This window comes from Nyctereutes procyonoides, unplaced genomic scaffold (assembly GCF_905146905.1).
Source record: "Nyctereutes procyonoides isolate TBG_1078 unplaced genomic scaffold, NYPRO_anot_genome, whole genome shotgun sequence".
NCBI lineage: Eukaryota > Metazoa > Chordata > Mammalia > Carnivora > Canidae > Nyctereutes > Nyctereutes procyonoides.
In genome coordinates this window covers 67,996,507-68,013,644 of record NW_026575142.1, presented here as the reverse complement: position 1 = coordinate 68,013,644, position 17,138 = coordinate 67,996,507, and the positions used below count along the sequence as shown (strand labels likewise).

Here is a 17,138-nt window from a genome sequence, read left to right as displayed (position 1 = left end):
TTACATATTCATCTGTAAGCTTGTTTACTGTCTAGTCCCCTGTTAGGCCATTAACTCTGGAGAGCAGGGACCATTCACAGTTCGTTCACTGTATCCTTAGCATTTAGCACAGTGCCTGGACATCTTGCTCTCCAGTATTTGCCAAATAATGCTTGACTTTAAAAGCTCTCTGCTAGAATTTAAAGCAGTTTTTAAACTTTATGGTCAAGAACTCTACACTGAGAACAAGAGTCAGAAGACAAGACAATATAGAACCTATCTAGATTTCACAGTAATACAATAAATCTGTACCTCAATCTTCAATATTTCATTCAAATTAAATCTCCCACTAAAGAAAATTTTCCCTTAAAGCCTACTTCTATACCTTTATGCCACGTTTTTGTAAATGATACACTCTTCCCCAATCTAGCGTGACAGGTGCATCTTCCTTGCCTACAATCTACTAATAGAGTTACTTTTCCAATGACATCTCTCTCCTTAATATACTTCAATGGTTCCCAATACTACCCAAATTCCTTAACATTTTAAAAACTACTTGCTTCTACCTAAATTGTAAGCTTTATTTGTTGGCCTTCTTTCCCACACTCCTTTCAAGACCCATACTGAACTACTTGCTATTTCAAGGTACTTTCAATCTTCACATCATCTCCCACCTGCTGTCTAACTTGAATGTCCTTGCAAGATTAGCCTAATCAGTTGGTTCAACGTGTGTTTGCTCTTTTCAGTCCTGCCTGAGTCTCTCAGAGAGAGGTTAGTTAAAATAATAACTCAACTACAGCACATATTCAGCACTGTAATTGTATATCTATCTTTCCCTTAAGGTTCTAAGTTTCGAAAGATAGGAATGTTATTGTTCATAATGGTATCACTAAGAAGTAGCACAAAATGACATATGGTAGATTAAAACCGAATAGTTTTGCTTAAATCTACACAAACTTCTTCAATATCTAATTGTTCAATTATTCACAAACTCTTAAACATGCCATTTATATAATATTCTTTTCAGATAGAAGTGTTATCTTTATACAATCAAAATCACAGAATGACTAAGGGACAAAAATACATACCTTTTCATATAAATACATAGTTTCTCCAGCTCGAGCATCCATTTGAATGCTTCCCCAGAACCACTAGGTGAGAGAAGAAAAACTTTTTAATTAAGAATTTATCTTATCAGGGGCACCTGTGTGACTCAGCTGGTTAAGCATCTGCGTTTGGCTCAGGTCATGATCTCAGGGTCCTGGGATCGAGCCCCATGTCAGGCTTCCTGCTCAGTGGGGAGTCTGCTTCTCCCTCTGCCTCTCCCCTGCTCATGCTCGCTTGCTTGCTTGCTTTCTTTCTTTCTTTCTCTCTTTCTTTCTCTCTCTCTCTCTCTCTCTCAAATAAATAAAATCTCAAAAAAAAAAAAAAAAAGAATCTATCTTATCAGAGAAGCAATTAGTAATATTTTTAAAAACCCAATCTTGGGGCTCCTTGCTGACTCAGTTAGTCATGAGTGAAACTCATGATTTTGAGTTGAAACTCAGCATGAAACTCTTAATTTTGGTATAGTGAGTTCAAGCCCCACACTGAGTGTGAAGCCTACTTAAAATAAAAAAATAAAATAAAAATAAAACTCTAAAACAAAAGCCAATCTTATTCTAGAATTACTTGCCTCCTGTTTGACAACATAAAGTTTCTTTGAAGGTTCAAATGGAAGTTCTTTTACTATATTCTCTTCAACTACAAGGTGAGTGCATCTTTCATCTCCAACAGGTAAACAGTTACCTCCTAAAAGAAATGCACACAAGCATAAGTCAAACTATTTATCTCCAAACCTGAATTTTTAAAGAGGTATATTCACCAGGAGGTAATTAACCAAGAGTGGGGGAAAAAAATATGAACTTTTTAAATTATAGTAAATTCTACCTTGCATTTTAGTCATTTCTTCCATATTGTTTTTTTCTTCATCTGAAAATCCCAAGAAACTTAAAATGCAATCTTGAAATGGAGGTACTTTAAATTCATTTTTAAAGTCATCAACTGATGCAGAGAAATCCCTAAAAACAAAATATACTCTTCTAAAACCAGCTTAACTTAAATTCAGAAAGTATATCAATTTATACATCTACAATAATTCTCTAAGTTTTAGTATAATCTATTTATTGAAAATATTTTACATGTGGTCCTGAAATGTTCACAAAAACATTGCTTAAAAAAAAAAAATTGGATGTGTCCTCAGTCATCCGGGAGTAAATTCTGATAAAATTTGATCACAAGTAGTCTTTAAAAGATTCAAATCCTTGCTCTGGACGTGAAATTTTCTATCTATTCCAGGGGTTCTACAGCTTTATGAAATATTAAGTAATGATGCAGAATAGCAAGGAATTATGAGGTTGGAAAGCTTAACAAGGTATTGAGTTGCAATCACCACTTAGAATGTAACCAGAGTGAAAAAAATATAACACAACCCATATATCCAGATTCATTAAGCTATTACCTAAGAGTTTTAGAATGCTAATGATAATCAAAATTATCCCACAAGGTAAAGTCTGAAGATAACCATATATGTCTTTCAATTTTTTATGTTTTTATAACTTTGTTCCTCCTAGACTTTATTCATTAGGCTACCCAAAGACTGAATTCATTCTGTCTATACTCTTTATGAATTTAGGGTTTTGGGCACATGAGTTTACCTTCATAACATTTAATTCAAATCATGAACTACTGATTTTCTAAACACTTACTGTTCATTCCGCCTTTCCCAGGCTTTGTAAATCCACTCTGACTTCATAATTGGAGTGCCCAGGCTCACAGCAATCTAAAAACATAAGTTAATCACAATAAATTTTCACCTTAAATAACTCATTCATGGAATTTCTAAGCAACTTTATACATATTTTTTGAAGTTTTAAATCATTATTCATCTGCTTTATGACAAAATAAAGAAACATTAACAGAAAAACTGTCTTTCAATCATACAAGTTAGGTTAAAATAATTTAGAACAAGTTCCATGATATCCAAATCATTTCCTTATTTTAAATAAATACAACTCTGAAGTTAAAAGTTCATCTTTATTTTACTATACTTCTATTTCTCTTTTCTCCGTGTTTACTCCTTTAGAAGTACTGACCCCCAAGATAGGATTACAGAACAAAATACCTGATTAAGTCACAAGAAACTAAGATATGAATTGAAAAGTATACCTCTCAGGAATTCAACATTCCCCCTAATTACCATTTTTTACATAAATACTCTGATGGAGGGTGGGAACAAGGTGATAAGCTCTTCCTACGATATTCAAGAGCAATCTTAAACTAAGATTTTAATTCTAATAAAAGTAGTTTTTCCTGCTCTTTCATAGTTTTCACTAGTTAAACCTTAGAGCCATTTTATAAGAAGATAGCTCAGTTCTTAAGACCATTTAGGCAAGAGTGAAATAACTGCGCACTTCCCAATCCCCTTATTCACCAACACTTAATAGTAACCTTTGCTGATATTAATTATCTGCCTGAAACGTTACCCATCTACCAACCTCCACAATCCTACTCATTCGCAAATGCTACTTATTTCAAGACCTAACTCAGGTTTCATTGCTTCCTTAAAACCTAAAAGACCACACTCCTAGGATTTAAAATTTTTACTAAATGTACTTAGCAAAAATTGAATTTCTGATTCTCAGTAAACTGTGAGAGAAATAGGATGAAAGTGCTGTTATCTATCCCTACCCCCAAAAAATGCTATAGTGAAATACTCAAATTTACATACCCTGAATTTTTCTCCTTGTGTGCAATTTGCCACCAAATGTGTAACTTTTGAATTAAAGTCTTTTCGAATAACTCCACCCATGTGATGAACCAACGTCACCAATCTGACCTCAAAAGAAAAATTAGGCAACGTTAACTTTATAATTAACTTGAACAAAATGTTAAATTATGTTTAGAAGTCATTTAGCATCTACTGAATAATTTTTATTTATAAGGTACATACAAGAATTTTTATTAAGATATGAATTTTATGTCAAAAAAAATTAAAGATTCATTTGCCTTATTTGCACAGGCAAAATTATACATAGAGATAAGGTAGTAGAGATGACTGCCCAAAACTTAATGAAATTAAACAACTGGCTTTCATACATCCAAAAAGATTTTTTTTTAACACTAGGTTATATCACACCAAGATTCTTCCCACAAATTACAGTAATACCCTAATAGCTCCAACACAAAAAATTTTATGAACCAAAAAGGTTTCTATGAATTCTCTAGGGCAATGAATATACATTAAGGCTGGACTTGTATAACCAAAAATTGTAATGTGTTAAGAAAAACTTCAAATAATATGCTCAATGGTACTTAACACAAAGACAATTTAAGCAGATCAGATAGTAATAAGGTCTTTCTATTAATTCATATGCCTGCCATCCTAAACTAAATGTTTCTTTAAAATGCTCTTCAGAATGTTTCTTCATAAAATTTAAAATAGCACATTCATAAATTCTCCTTCAATATGTTTTAAATAAAACCATGATATAATTAACCAAACAAAAATATCAATTTAAATTTATTTGGCTGGAAAAAAATTATTCCTTGAATAGAAGGTTTTAAAATACTTACTAGTTCTTCTTTTTTTCTAAATCCAGTAAAGCATAGTACTAGATTCATCATGCTCGTACAATAGAGTGGGCGACATGAAAAAGGCAAAGGCTGAAGGATATAACAATTTTAAATCTGTGAGCTTTCTTTATAGTAGAGAATAGAACACATCTTTCTCAAGCTAAGACATATTTCCCCCTCTTGCCAATCAACTTTGTTAATCCAAGATTTCTTGTGTTTTTCAAGATACAACACAGACTATACATGCAAATTTCTGTTCACAAAGGTCACATGTGCAGGTATATGAATTAGAAGCGTGTGTCTAGATTATGGCCAAACTGTTTTTAAAATGCAGAAATGTAAAATTACATATTGAAATATGAAGAGATGGTCTACACACTTCAAAAATCAAATGTTGCTTATACCAGATGTATGACAGCTACAAGATTCAAGTGACAAGCAATAAGATCTCAAGGAATTAATACTGCTCAAAGAGAACGGGAATATTTTTACATTTCACTGAAAATACATTGACTACTAGAATACAACGCACATGTGACCTTTGTGAACAGAAATTTGCATGTATAATCTGTGTTTACTTGTAACTTTCTGGTAATATACTGCTTATATCTGTGGATTCAAGTTTCTGAAGTGAATACCAATTAAAAAAAAACTAAAAAAAAATAGCAAAAAACATATATTACAAAGTTTACAATACAAAAACCCCTCATAATTCCCAATTGATATTTGGCACACATAATCTAAACACACCTTACTACTGGCAATTTAAACATATTTATACACAAACTTTCAGTTCTAAAATATACTTTGACACAAAGTTTTACCTACTAGGAAAATTTCAGACTCTATACACTATTGTAAATGTTTCCAAATTAAAGTTACAACAGTTTGAAATATTTTATAACGAACACTATGTAAATTACACATATACTTGAACCAAATATGATTCCAATTTTTGAGCTATAAAAATGCAAACAGTAATAATTTAACCAAAGGAGATATATACATAATGGAAAAAGAATGGTTAAAAAATATGTTTAAACCATGAAGTAACAAATAAAAATGGAAATGTATATATATTCTATGGAAGAAAATAAGTTTATATATGTGTATACATTGCTGGAACCCAAGTTTTAAGAAATTCTCTCTCCCCCAGAAGGTATTAAGACATATATGTGCGTATATACACACAAATATATGATTGTCATTATTTTAAAAGTCTTAAGATTTTTAGTCCTATGAGTTACAATAGAAAGATTTTAAAAACTATCTTAGAATAACAACTACTAACCTTATTCTAACTATTACATACTCCTAACAATTAACAGGATTTTTCTGGTAAAGAATTTTCACAAAATTCATTAATAAAAATTTAACCTTGAAAGTCATAATAAATGTATATTTTCTTACCTCTCCTTTTTGGGCACAGTTTAAGATAACTGGTGGTCCAACAATTCTATAATCCATCTTGTATAACTCATTAAAAACAGAATCCTGGAAGTCCGTGACTATGAACACATTTTCAAATTCTGGAGAATCCAAGCCTTCAAATTCTTCTAGTGATTCCATCTTTACAAAGGGCACTTTAATTTCCTTGATTTTTTTCAGGTGGTATGAGAAATAAAAATTTATAATTACAAAATTAATTCATATAACTCTAAACCTAAAATCAATTCACTATCAATATTTTTATTTTTAGATTTTGTAGTAAACTTGTAAATCACACAATGAGCATTATACTTAATAGCAAACAGCCTTATTTACTTATTTGTATTTTTATAGATACATATCTCCATCCATATTGATATTAAATTCTGAATATTAATATTATAAATTTTTAACATGACTTTAGTCATTATAAATCTAATACACATATAAAATTTAAATGATTTTTATATATACATATTTTGATAGTAGGATGCATTAGAAAGATATCCAGTATTATTTGTTTTAAAGATTTATTTATTCACAAGACACACAGAGAGAGGGGCAGAGACACAGGCAGAGGGAGAAGGAGGCTCCCTGCAGGGAGCCCAATGAAGTACTGGACCCCAGGACTCTGGGGTCACGCCCTGAGCCAAAGGCAGAGGCTCAAACACTGGGCTAGCCAGGCATCCCTCCACTATTACTTTTTATTCTAAGAAAATGATGCCACACTTAACAGTTCTTTGTTCATAAATCATCTTCAGAATGATTAATAGAAATAGAAAAAATACTATGCCACTTAGTATCTACAAAAAGGGTATAGGTTAACTTAACCATTTCAGTATATATGAGGGAAATAAGAGATATGAAATAAGAAGGCAGTTGCTGTGTGACAAAATGTAGGATATAAAAAGGCTTTATGTTTAATATTTTATAATGTACATCTAAGATAAAATGAAGATATTAAAGTACCTGTATGACTCCTGTTCAAAAGGAATGGAACTATTTTAAAAGAAAATTCTGAATTGGTAAGTTGTTTTGGGCTTTATTTGCTAGGCTGATGTGATGAGCTGAATTGTATGTCCTTGAAATTCACACTGAAGCCCTAACCCCCACCCCCGTATCTCAAAATCAGACTATATTTGAAGACAGGGCCCTTTAAGAGGTAATCTTGTTCAATGAGGTCATGTAGGTGGGCCCTAATCTGATCAAATTGCTGTACTTATAGAAAGAAGAAAGTCAAGGACACAGAGTTATCAGGGATGTGCATGCCCAAAAGGGCCATGTGAAGTCATAAAAAGGTGGCAGCCATCTGCAAGCCAAGGAGAGAGACCTCAAGAGAAACCAAACCTTTCAACATCTTGATCTTGGGACTTCTAGCTTCCCGAACTTTGAAAAATACATTTCTATTGTTTAAGCCACCGGTCTCAGTATTTTATTACAGCAGCTCTCACAAACTACTATAGCTGGTATACAGAATATATTTCATATGCGGAAACGAATTCCCTGATGACTCTCAAGTTATTGTGATTTATATATATATTTTTAAGATTTTATTTATTTTATTTGAAAGAGAGAAAGAGAGCACATGTGCATGAGCAAGGGGAAGAGCCGGAGGAGAGGGAGAGAATCTCAAGCAAACTCCATCCGAAGCCTGCAACCCAACTTGGGGCTCTATCCCACCACCTTAAGACTATGACCCAAGCCAAAAACAAGAGTTGAACACTTAACTGAGCCATCCAGGTGCCCCAGCAATTTATAATTTTGGAAATAGAGCAAGAATTTGGAATAAACATAAAATTAATGGGGAAAAAAAAGCTAAGAGTTAAGGTAAGAAAAACACCATATATTTGTGAATATGTGCGCCATTTAAATTTAACAATGCCAAGTTACTGTGTAAAGAATTCATACTTAAAATATATACTATAGTTCGGGGTTTCAGAAATACTCATATTTTTAAAATAAATATAAATGATTCTATTCATCTAGCTTCAGAGTGCAAAATATACCTTGTGCCTAATTTAGGTCCATCACCATTAAGTGGAATTTAAGAATACAATCAAGAGTAGTGCAGCATGCCACATGCAATGAAATGCTTGACCTACCATATTAACAACACTTTTTATTAATTTTTCATCCGACTTTCCAGGACAACTTTCTCTTATCTTTATAACAGGGACTTCCATTATTTTAATGGTCTGTGGAAAAGAGACTTAAGTATAAGATAAAGAAAACTATAAAATTACTTAAATATTGATGGAAGAAAAATAGTCTTTCCCTTAAAAAACTAAAATTCCATACCTTTAAAGCTTTTATAAGTTCTTCTTGTTTTCCAGCTTCTTGAACCAAAATCATTCTCGTTTCGATTTGAGGCATTTCTTCTATTAAAAATAAAAATATTTAAATATGTTTATCAGGTACTAATATCAAAATTAACAGTTCTTAATCCCTCTTTTGGCTAAATCTGGCATGTATTTCCATCTTTGAGATCATAATATTCTCTAAAATTAAAATGACTTAATTCTCTTTATTTTTTAAAATGTGATCACCTATCACTTTAGAGAAAGAGAAAACAAATTGCAGCAGAGTATACAAACATCAGCACTCCTCTTAACAAAAAAAAAAATTTACTCTCTTGCACAGCTATCCTCTTCAACAGTGCATGCAACTTCAGGAGACCCATTTATAAAGCAGTTAAGGGAAGAAGTGGCTCTTCACCTAACCATTCATAACTGAATAAATTCTAACAGTGTTGCAGTTAGACTGCCCTCATACAAGGAAGAAGCAATATTCAACAATAAGATGCTTTCTCCTTCCAAGGTGGGAAGCATTGATCCAAACAGTAATCAAAAATCTACATAGTATAAATGGCTAAAGTCAAAAACAGGTATTGGCAAGGATGGGGAGAAAAAGTAGCTCTTGTGCACTGTTGGTGGGAATGCAAACTGGTGCAGCCACTCTGGAAAACAGGATGGAGGTTCCTCAAAAAGTTACCTTATGACCCAGCAATCACACTACTGGATATTTACCCAAAGAATACAAGAACACTAATTCAAAGGGATACAGGCTCCCCTATGTTTATAGCAGCATTATTTACAATAGTCAAATTATGGAAGCCAAGCATCTGCCATCAGTTGGTGAATGGATAAAGATGTGGTGTATGTATAATGAAATATTAGTCACAAAAAAGGAAATCTTGCCATTTCCAACAACGTAGATGGTGCTAGAAAGTGTAATGCTAAGTGAAATAAGTCAGAGAGAGACAAATACCACAGAACTTCACTCATGTGAGATTTAAGAAACAAAACAAGCAAAGTGAAAAATATGAGAGACAAAGCAAGAAACAGACTCTTAATTATAGAGAACAAACTGATGGTTACCCCAGGGCAGGGGGCGAGACAGGTGATGAGGACAGGAGATCTGGAAGTGTTGAATCATTACATTGTACACCTGAAACTAGTATCACACTGCATGTTCACTGGAATTTAAATAAAAGCTTTAAAAAATCTACAAAGTATAAAGAGATTCTGTCAACAAATATTTACTGAATAACTGTAGTCTGCTTAACAGTATTACAGTGAAATCCTAAACTCCTAGTCAGAAAATTTAGAATTAAAATAGTGATTTGGTGTTTTGTTTTGTTTTAAGATTTCATTTATTTATCCATGAGAGACACAGAGAGAGAGAGAGAGAGGCAGAGACACAGGCAGAGGGAGAAACAGGCTCCATGCAGGGAGCCCGATGAGGGACTGGATCCCGGGTCTCCAGGATCAGGCCCTGGGCTGAAGGCGGCGCTAAACTGCTGAGCCACCGGGCTGCCTGTGATTTGGTGCTTTAAAGCTGATTAACAGGTTTACCTTCAACATATGAAGCAGATCCAATAAACTCATTTTCCTTAGAAATTTCAGTGACTTTACAATCAAAAATAGAGGAGTCTGCCAAGCTCGTCCTTCCAGTAGTGGATGTTAATATGCTATTGTCAGCCATTGTTAGTACTCTTCTATGTTGGCTGAAAAACATAAAGTGTGAATAAAAAATGCATGATCATTGGGCAAAAACAAGCATTAGAGGCTCTACTTTTATGTCTAGAATTCATTAAAAAAAAGTATCATCATTCATCTTCCTTAACATTGAACCAAAAAAAAGTCATTCAACTTCCGAGCCTGTTTCCCCTTCTGTAAAATAAAGATACTACTACCTGACTCATAGGAATACAGTAAAAATAACAATGCATGAAAAGTACTCAGAACATTACCTGACATACAATGAAAATTCAAAAGTAGTCGTAAATATTCTATCTCCCTCCTCCCCACCTTTGCCTTCAGCCAATCTACTCTTCTTCCCATCTCCATTTATAATACTACCATCATCCTTCAGATAAGCCCTGTCAAAACATAGATCTCCCCTTACTCTTTACTTCATTTGCCCTCCCCCAAATTCCTCAGTCCTACCTCAAGTACTCTGGGACCTCATAGGAAGCATCTCTGATTATTAGTTTACTGCCAAAGCAGCTTCAAATTTTAGGAAAAAAAGAGCAGAGACCTGGCCCCCCTTCTCTATGCTCAATGGCCACTTGGTCAAATGGTGTAGCTCCAAACCATTCTTTCGTCAGTTTCTTCAGGTCACCCTCCACAAGAAAAAGATAATGAAAAGGCACAACCCAAATCCAGTTGTGATGAAAACTGAATAGAAGACATCTTAAAGTGAGTGACAATTGAAAACTTCCATAAAATTCAAAATGCGGACTCTTTTTGTCTTACTATGTACTTCCCCATCAATCATCACTCTAAGCCTCTCCAAAGGGATGCTCTGATAGTTGTTACTAACAGCCTCTATTTAGAATCAATGACAAATTCCATCCAGCCCCCCCCCTTTTTTTAAGACTTATGTATTTATGAGAGGCGCAGAGAGAGAGGCAGAGACCCAGACAGAGGGAGAAGCAGGCTCCATGCCGGAAGCCCGATGCGGGACTCAATCTCAGGACCCCAGGGGTCACACCCTGGACTGAGGGCAGACACAGACGCTCAACCACCGAGCCACCCAGGGATCCCCATCCAGCCCTTTTTTGTTAAGTCTCCTACACTTAACGGTTTCCATGAAAAAGAAAAACTCTACAAAGGCTCTCATTCAAGGCTTCCCTAACCTTAAAACAAGTCGAGAGATGAACTAATGTACTTTAAGCAATGAAGGAGGGAGATTTTAATATTCAAAAACGTCATATGAGTTCACATTTTTTCTCCTATGCCTGTTTAAAGGGCATCAAACTAGGTAATCAAAAATTAAAATCGTCTCTGATAAATACCGCATGTGATCAATTTACTGCTGAAATAGCTTCAAATCTCAGAAAAAAACAAGAGTTGTGGGGCAGTGGATGACATCCAGTGCTTCGGATTATGGCCGGAAATAACACTGATCGTTTTGACTCACATTGTAAGCTTTTTAAAAGATTCATTCATTCATTCATTCATTCATTCATGATAGAGAGAGAGAGAGAGAGGCAGAGACACAGGAGGAGGGAGAAGCAGGCCCCATGCAGGGAGCCCGACGTGGGACTCGACCTGGGCCAAAGGCAGGCGCCAAACCGCTGAGCCACCCAGGGATCCCCTGTAAGCTTTTTAAATAAAGACCACAGATCACGTCTCACAAACCCATCGAGCTTCCCTCTCATCCAAGAACATACTCAAGCAGCTTTCGACTAAATAAATGACTGTCACACGTGCCTCTTGTCATCCCGAGGACAAAAATCTGTCGCTTAAACATTCATTTTAGGTTTCCTTTTACTTCTTTACTTTTACATATATATATATACATATATATATATATATATATATTTTTTTTTTTTTTTAGGCAGTCATCCTTCAGAGAAGCTAAACGAAATGCTGTGTGGGACGGTAACACCGACAGCATCACCAGTAACAGCGTCACCGTCACAGACATGGTGGGTCAACATCCATCCATTCAACGCCTAAACGCCTTGTTCCAAGTTCTTCCGCGGGCATTTCCTCGATCTCTGAAGGTGTCCCTAAGAGAGGCGGGGACTACTACTGTCTGCGTCCTACAGACCTTGCACCTGCGAGAGACGGGTGAGGCAGGCACCCCGGCCCGGCCCACGGCGGGTCGGGCCCACGGGGGTCGGGCCCACGGCGGGTCGGGCCCACGGGGGTCGGGCCCACGGCGGGTCGGGCCCACGGCGGGTCGGGCCCCGGGCTGCCCGCAGGGGCTGCGCTTTCAGCCACTAAAGCCAAACAAATCGGGTCCCGGGAGGGAGGAGCCCGCGGGGGGCGGAAGGGCCTGACACCCTTAAAAATCTGGAAAAAAAGAAAAAAATAGACTTCCTCCAGGGAACACAGCCAGAAGAACCGCAGAGGGAAACCACTAGGCCCGGTGGAGATTAAGGCAGCCGCCGCCGGAACCGCAGGGATGGGGCGGCGACCCCTGCGCCCCGTCCCTCCTCCCCCCTCCCCTCCCCCGACATCCCTCCCTCCCCCTAGGCGGCGACCCCTGACCCCTGCGCCCCGTCCCTCCTCCCCCGACATCCCTCCCTCCCCCCTGCGCCCCTCTCCCCCCTCCTCCCCTCCTCCACTCCCCGCCCCCCCACATCCCTCCGCCAGGAGGAGCGAACCAGGTACCGGCTGACGATGCCGGGCCCGCCGGGGACCCCGGGCCCCAGCACACACCACGGCGCGGCGGCCGGGAGCGCGGTGAGCGGGGAGCGAGGCCCCGGAGCCGGGCAGCTGCGGCCCCCGCCCCCCCACCCCCCCACCCCCCCCACCCACAGGGTCCTCACCGCTCTCGGAAGCTCGCTGGGCGGCCCACCTGCTCACGCACCGACGCCCGCCTCGGCCGGCGCCATCCTCGCGGGGTCGGCCACCACCAATTCAAAAAGTGAGCCGCGCTCTCTAAAAGCCGCGCCGATTGGCGCAGGATGTCAACCGGCCTCCCATAGGCCGCGGCCCCCAGAGGGGCGCCGATTGGCCGCGGCCGTCCGCCCGCCTCCCCGTCCGCGCCCGCTGATTGGCCGCGGCCCTCCCCCCGCGCCCGCTGATTGGTGGTGCGTGCGTTTCAAATCACCGTAACGGCTCGCACGTCGGGACGCCGGGGGTGCGGGGAGGGGCCCGGATGGCGGCGGGGCAGGTGTGTCCGGGGCCGCCGCCGCCGGGGCGCTGCCCCCCGCGACCTCAGTCAGCCCGGCCCGCGTTCCCGTGCGGTCCTCCCCGCAGCCAACCTTTATTTATTTTATTATTATTTTTTTTAAAGCGTCACTACGCCGTCTACGTTGAGTCGGTGCCCCCACGGGTGACTGTCCCCAGCGCTTGCTGGGAGCTGCTGTCCTGCCAGTGCGCTTGCGCGGTCCGCGGCGCCTGCCCTCCGCCCGGGGCGCGACCCTGGGGCCGCCGGATCGAGCCCCGCGTCGGGCGCCCCGCGTGGGGCCTGCTTCTCCCTCCGCCTGTGACTCTAATAAATAAGCAAAATCTTATAAATAAATAAAGTCGGCTTCGGAGGTGCCGACCTGCGGCGGCGGGGTCGAGCCCCCGGCATCCTCAGGGTTTCTCCGAGGTTTTTTTTTTTTTTTTTTTTTTTAGGCTATAGGTGGGCATTTGAACAAATGTCACAGGGGATTCCAGAGTCTCCTGGAGCCAAAGCCCATTGCCTCCTGCCGCCTCCTCCCCGCAGGGAGGTCTTTCCTTTCCCCGCAAAGCGTAGCCAAGAATCCAGCGTTTGTCCCGTAATTGTAATCGCTGCACGACAAACAAGTCTCTGCCACTTTTTCTTCTTTTTTTATTTTTTTGCTTGCTTTTTTTTAATTTTTCTTTATGGGAGTTCAATTTGCCAACATTTAGCGTAACACCCAGTGCTCGTCACCCAGTCTCCCCAACCCCCCCCCCCACCTCCCTTCCACTTCTAAGCCTAATACCCTATAACGTCATCTCTTAAGAAAAATACTCCGCCCCGCCCCCCATCTCCCGCCAGGTAGGTTTTGCATAGTGCAGGTGACAGAGGAAAGGGGAATCCCGGGCCCTAATCTTAGAGCCACCCGATAGGAGAGGGGGACCGTGTGCTGGGTGAGAAATCACAGAATTCGTGTTGCTGAGTTTGTCAGGCCACCTCCGAAGGCCTGAAAGGCCTGGAACACAATCCGGGGGGGGGGGGGCGGGGGGGGGGTGATGCCCTCTGCTAACTCTCGGTTTCCCTGTTGAGTCACCTGCAAATCCGCCGCTCCCGGTGATGCTGTGAAGGCCGCCAAGGCGAAAGGGGAGGAAAATGGTCATTGAAATTTCACTTTGGAATGCGCTTGCAGGTGGAGCCAGGTGTGCCCAGCATCCGGAAATTCCCGTCGCTGAAGCCTCACGCTGATGGGGAGAGCGGCCCGATTCCTCCATGCGGCCCTGGGGCCCCGGCTCCACCCCCCCCCCCCACCGACTCGGACCTACGAAGGGCGCGGCCCCGGAAGCCTCCTTCGCGGCCGGGAGGCGGACAACCTGGCCTCCGTTTGTCCTTCCCTAGAAGGGTTCAGTAGTACTTTATCATGCTGTGAGCATTTAATGGATGCGATTAAAACAGGTGCTTGACAGGCTCAGCCCATAGAGCATAGGACTCTTGATCTCAGGGTCCTGAGGTCAAGCCCCACGTTGGGTATGAAACCTACTTTTAAAAATATATATTTTTATATATAAAAATATATAACTTGATGCGATGAGCACTGGTTGTTATTCTATATGTTGGCAAATTGAACACCAATAAAAATAATTAAAAAATATATATAGCAAGAGGTTTCATATATATACATATATATATATATAATACTCGATCTCTGGATCATGAGTTCAAACCCCACATTGGGCGTGAAGCCTACTTTTGAAATATATATATATATATAAAAATATATATAATGAATGACACTATATATATATGCAAGAGGTTTCATAAATATATATATGTATATAATAACTCGATCTCTGGATCATGAGTTCAAACCCCACGTTGGGCATGAAGCCTACTTTTAAATATATATATATAATATATATAAAATACATATATATAGCAAGAGGTTTCATAAATATATATATATAATAACTCTCGATCTCAGGGTCATGAGTTCAAACCCCATGTTGGGCATGAAGCCTACTTTAAAAAAATATTTTTAATATAAAAATATATATATATAGCAAGAGGTTTCCAATATATATTATATTGGAAATTGCAAAAATAATATATATAATTGGAATTATATATATAATTAAGACATACTCTGGCATATGTGAACATACAAGAAGCATTAGCTGTTAATATTAGTGCTACTGTTATCTCAACTGAGGGACCCTGTAAGTTGCCTGATGGGACTGGTGGTCCTCTACACAGCCTTCTCAGCCCTGAGCACAGGAGCAATGGCACCCATACCCCCCTTTCCCCTACCCTCCCAGGCCACAAACTACTCCCCTCTCCAACAAAATCCAAGCTTGGGGCAGCCCAGACCTCCATTGCTCCATTGCTTTCTTTCCCTAGAGGGAGGATGATTTTTCTTCTATACCAAATCTATTCTTCCTTTTCTCCTTTAAGGAAATCCTGCTGTGCTCAAGCTGTCTTCTCTGGTCTGGAAAGATATAGCTCTCTTGCTGCTGCCTTTGGCCAGGCTTTTGTCCCCTTCCAAGGCAGGTCCTAGCTGAGATTCTTTACATTAAATGTTAGCCTCTTTCTCCAGGCCCCTTCACTGGAAGTACAGTTGTTAAATTTATATGTCGACCTCTGTTTATATGGGGCAGATAGATACACCAAAATAAGGGGTAACTTGAAAGAATAAACCATCAAACAATTCCTGTGTGTCACCAACAACTCCCAGGATACCAAGTGAACAGGTTGCAGATACAAAATACTAAAGGAATTTAACTGAATTTAAGTACTTAGTGGTGTGTGACATATTTTCCCCCAAGCAATAAAACAATTTCTAAAGGCAGGGAATAAAAATTTTGGAGATGGAGAAAGTGAAATGTGAAAGACCTACTGAGATGCTTCCTTTGGAGGATTAGCTTTCCCACCTCCATCTCCAAATTGGGTGACACTCTGGACTCTCTTGACTCTTATCCCACCCTTGCTCTTCTTCTAGTTTATTCCCTTTTATTCATATTTCCTCTCTTTCCTTCATTCCCTCACCCTCCATATCTCTTTCTTTCAACTTCAGAGCAGCAGAGAATGGGGAGTTAGGAAAGTTAGTTTTCAGTTATGGGATATCTCTCCACCTCACACCCACCCACACTCATACAATAAGAACCAGTATATCTGAAAAATTATTAAATCTGTTGCAATATCTGTTGTAGTGGACTTTGATTTAATTACCTAAAGTTGTTATGAAATACCTTATAACTCCTAGATTTTATTTTAAAAATGTGAAATATTAGGGCACCTGTGTGGCTCAGTTAGCTAAATGCTTGCCTTTGGCTCCTGTGGTGATCTCAGGGTCCTGGGATTGAGCCCCACCCCCCTCCCCAGTTGGCATCCTCAGGCTCCCTGCTCACAAAGAGTCTGCTTCTCCCCTCCCTCTCCTCCTCTCCTTCCCTAACCCCTCATGCTCAAGCATGTGCTCTTTCTCTCTCAAATAAATAAAATCATAAAAAATTAAAACGCTTTCATGTGGTTTGATCAAGTTTTAAAATATGAAATGTTATCACCCAATAATACTATTTTATAGTAAATTTAAATGTTTCATCATAGGATTGAATGTTTTACTACAATTAAATATTAACATTGTGATGCCACAGATTTTATGAAATTGTTTTTCTCCTTCTGGCAGCATCCTTACCACCTCAAAGCATTTTTGAAGTACATACCTTTGATGCCACACAGTATACAAAGAATCGACCCCTCTAAGAACCTATCACTTAAGACATTTATTTCAAAAATTTTAATGGAAATCTGTCCTTCTTGGAATTAATAACATTTTCCAATGGAAAAGTCCTGTTTCCAAGTTTGTTAAAATGCAGCATCTTTTAACCTGTCATCTCTGCCCATAAAACATGCTCTAGAAATTACAGTCAGGGCACCCTGGGTGACTCGGCGGTTTAGCGCCTGTCTTCAGCCCAGGGTGTGGTCCTAGGGACCTGGGATCAGGTGCCACGTCAGGCTCC

At 39.4% G+C, this 17,138-nt stretch overlaps 1 protein-coding gene across 8 annotated transcripts in view; it reads right to left on the bottom strand.

Moving 5' to 3' along the window:
* The window catches only part of ECT2 (epithelial cell transforming 2), a 64,455-nt gene extending 50,181 nt beyond the window's left edge, over positions 1 to 14,274 (bottom strand). For 2 of the 8 annotated variants that reach the window (XM_055308427.1, XM_055308432.1), the window contains exons 1-11: positions 12,806 to 12,901; positions 9,876 to 10,027; positions 8,320 to 8,399; positions 8,124 to 8,216; positions 6,004 to 6,186; positions 4,594 to 4,683; positions 3,749 to 3,856; positions 2,727 to 2,800; positions 1,909 to 2,039; positions 1,655 to 1,770; positions 1,068 to 1,130 (exon numbers count right to left, since the gene is read on the bottom strand). In XM_055308427.1, the coding sequence (XP_055164402.1) occupies positions 1,068 to 1,130; positions 1,655 to 1,770; positions 1,909 to 2,039; positions 2,727 to 2,800; positions 3,749 to 3,856; positions 4,594 to 4,683; positions 6,004 to 6,186; positions 8,124 to 8,216; positions 8,320 to 8,399; positions 9,876 to 10,005 (1,068 nt within the window). In that variant the 5' untranslated portion in view covers positions 10,006 to 10,027; positions 12,806 to 12,901. Of the gene's footprint in view, positions 1 to 1,067; positions 1,131 to 1,654; positions 1,771 to 1,908; positions 2,040 to 2,726; positions 2,801 to 3,748; positions 3,857 to 4,593; positions 4,684 to 6,003; positions 6,187 to 8,123; positions 8,217 to 8,319; positions 8,400 to 9,875; positions 10,028 to 12,081; positions 12,099 to 12,647; positions 12,705 to 12,805; positions 12,902 to 14,221 lie in introns of those variants that run through there. The other 6 variants (XM_055308433.1, XM_055308434.1, XM_055308428.1 and 3 more) reach the window with 5 other exon arrangements.
* Positions 14,275 to 17,138: the final 2,864 nt, after the last annotated feature.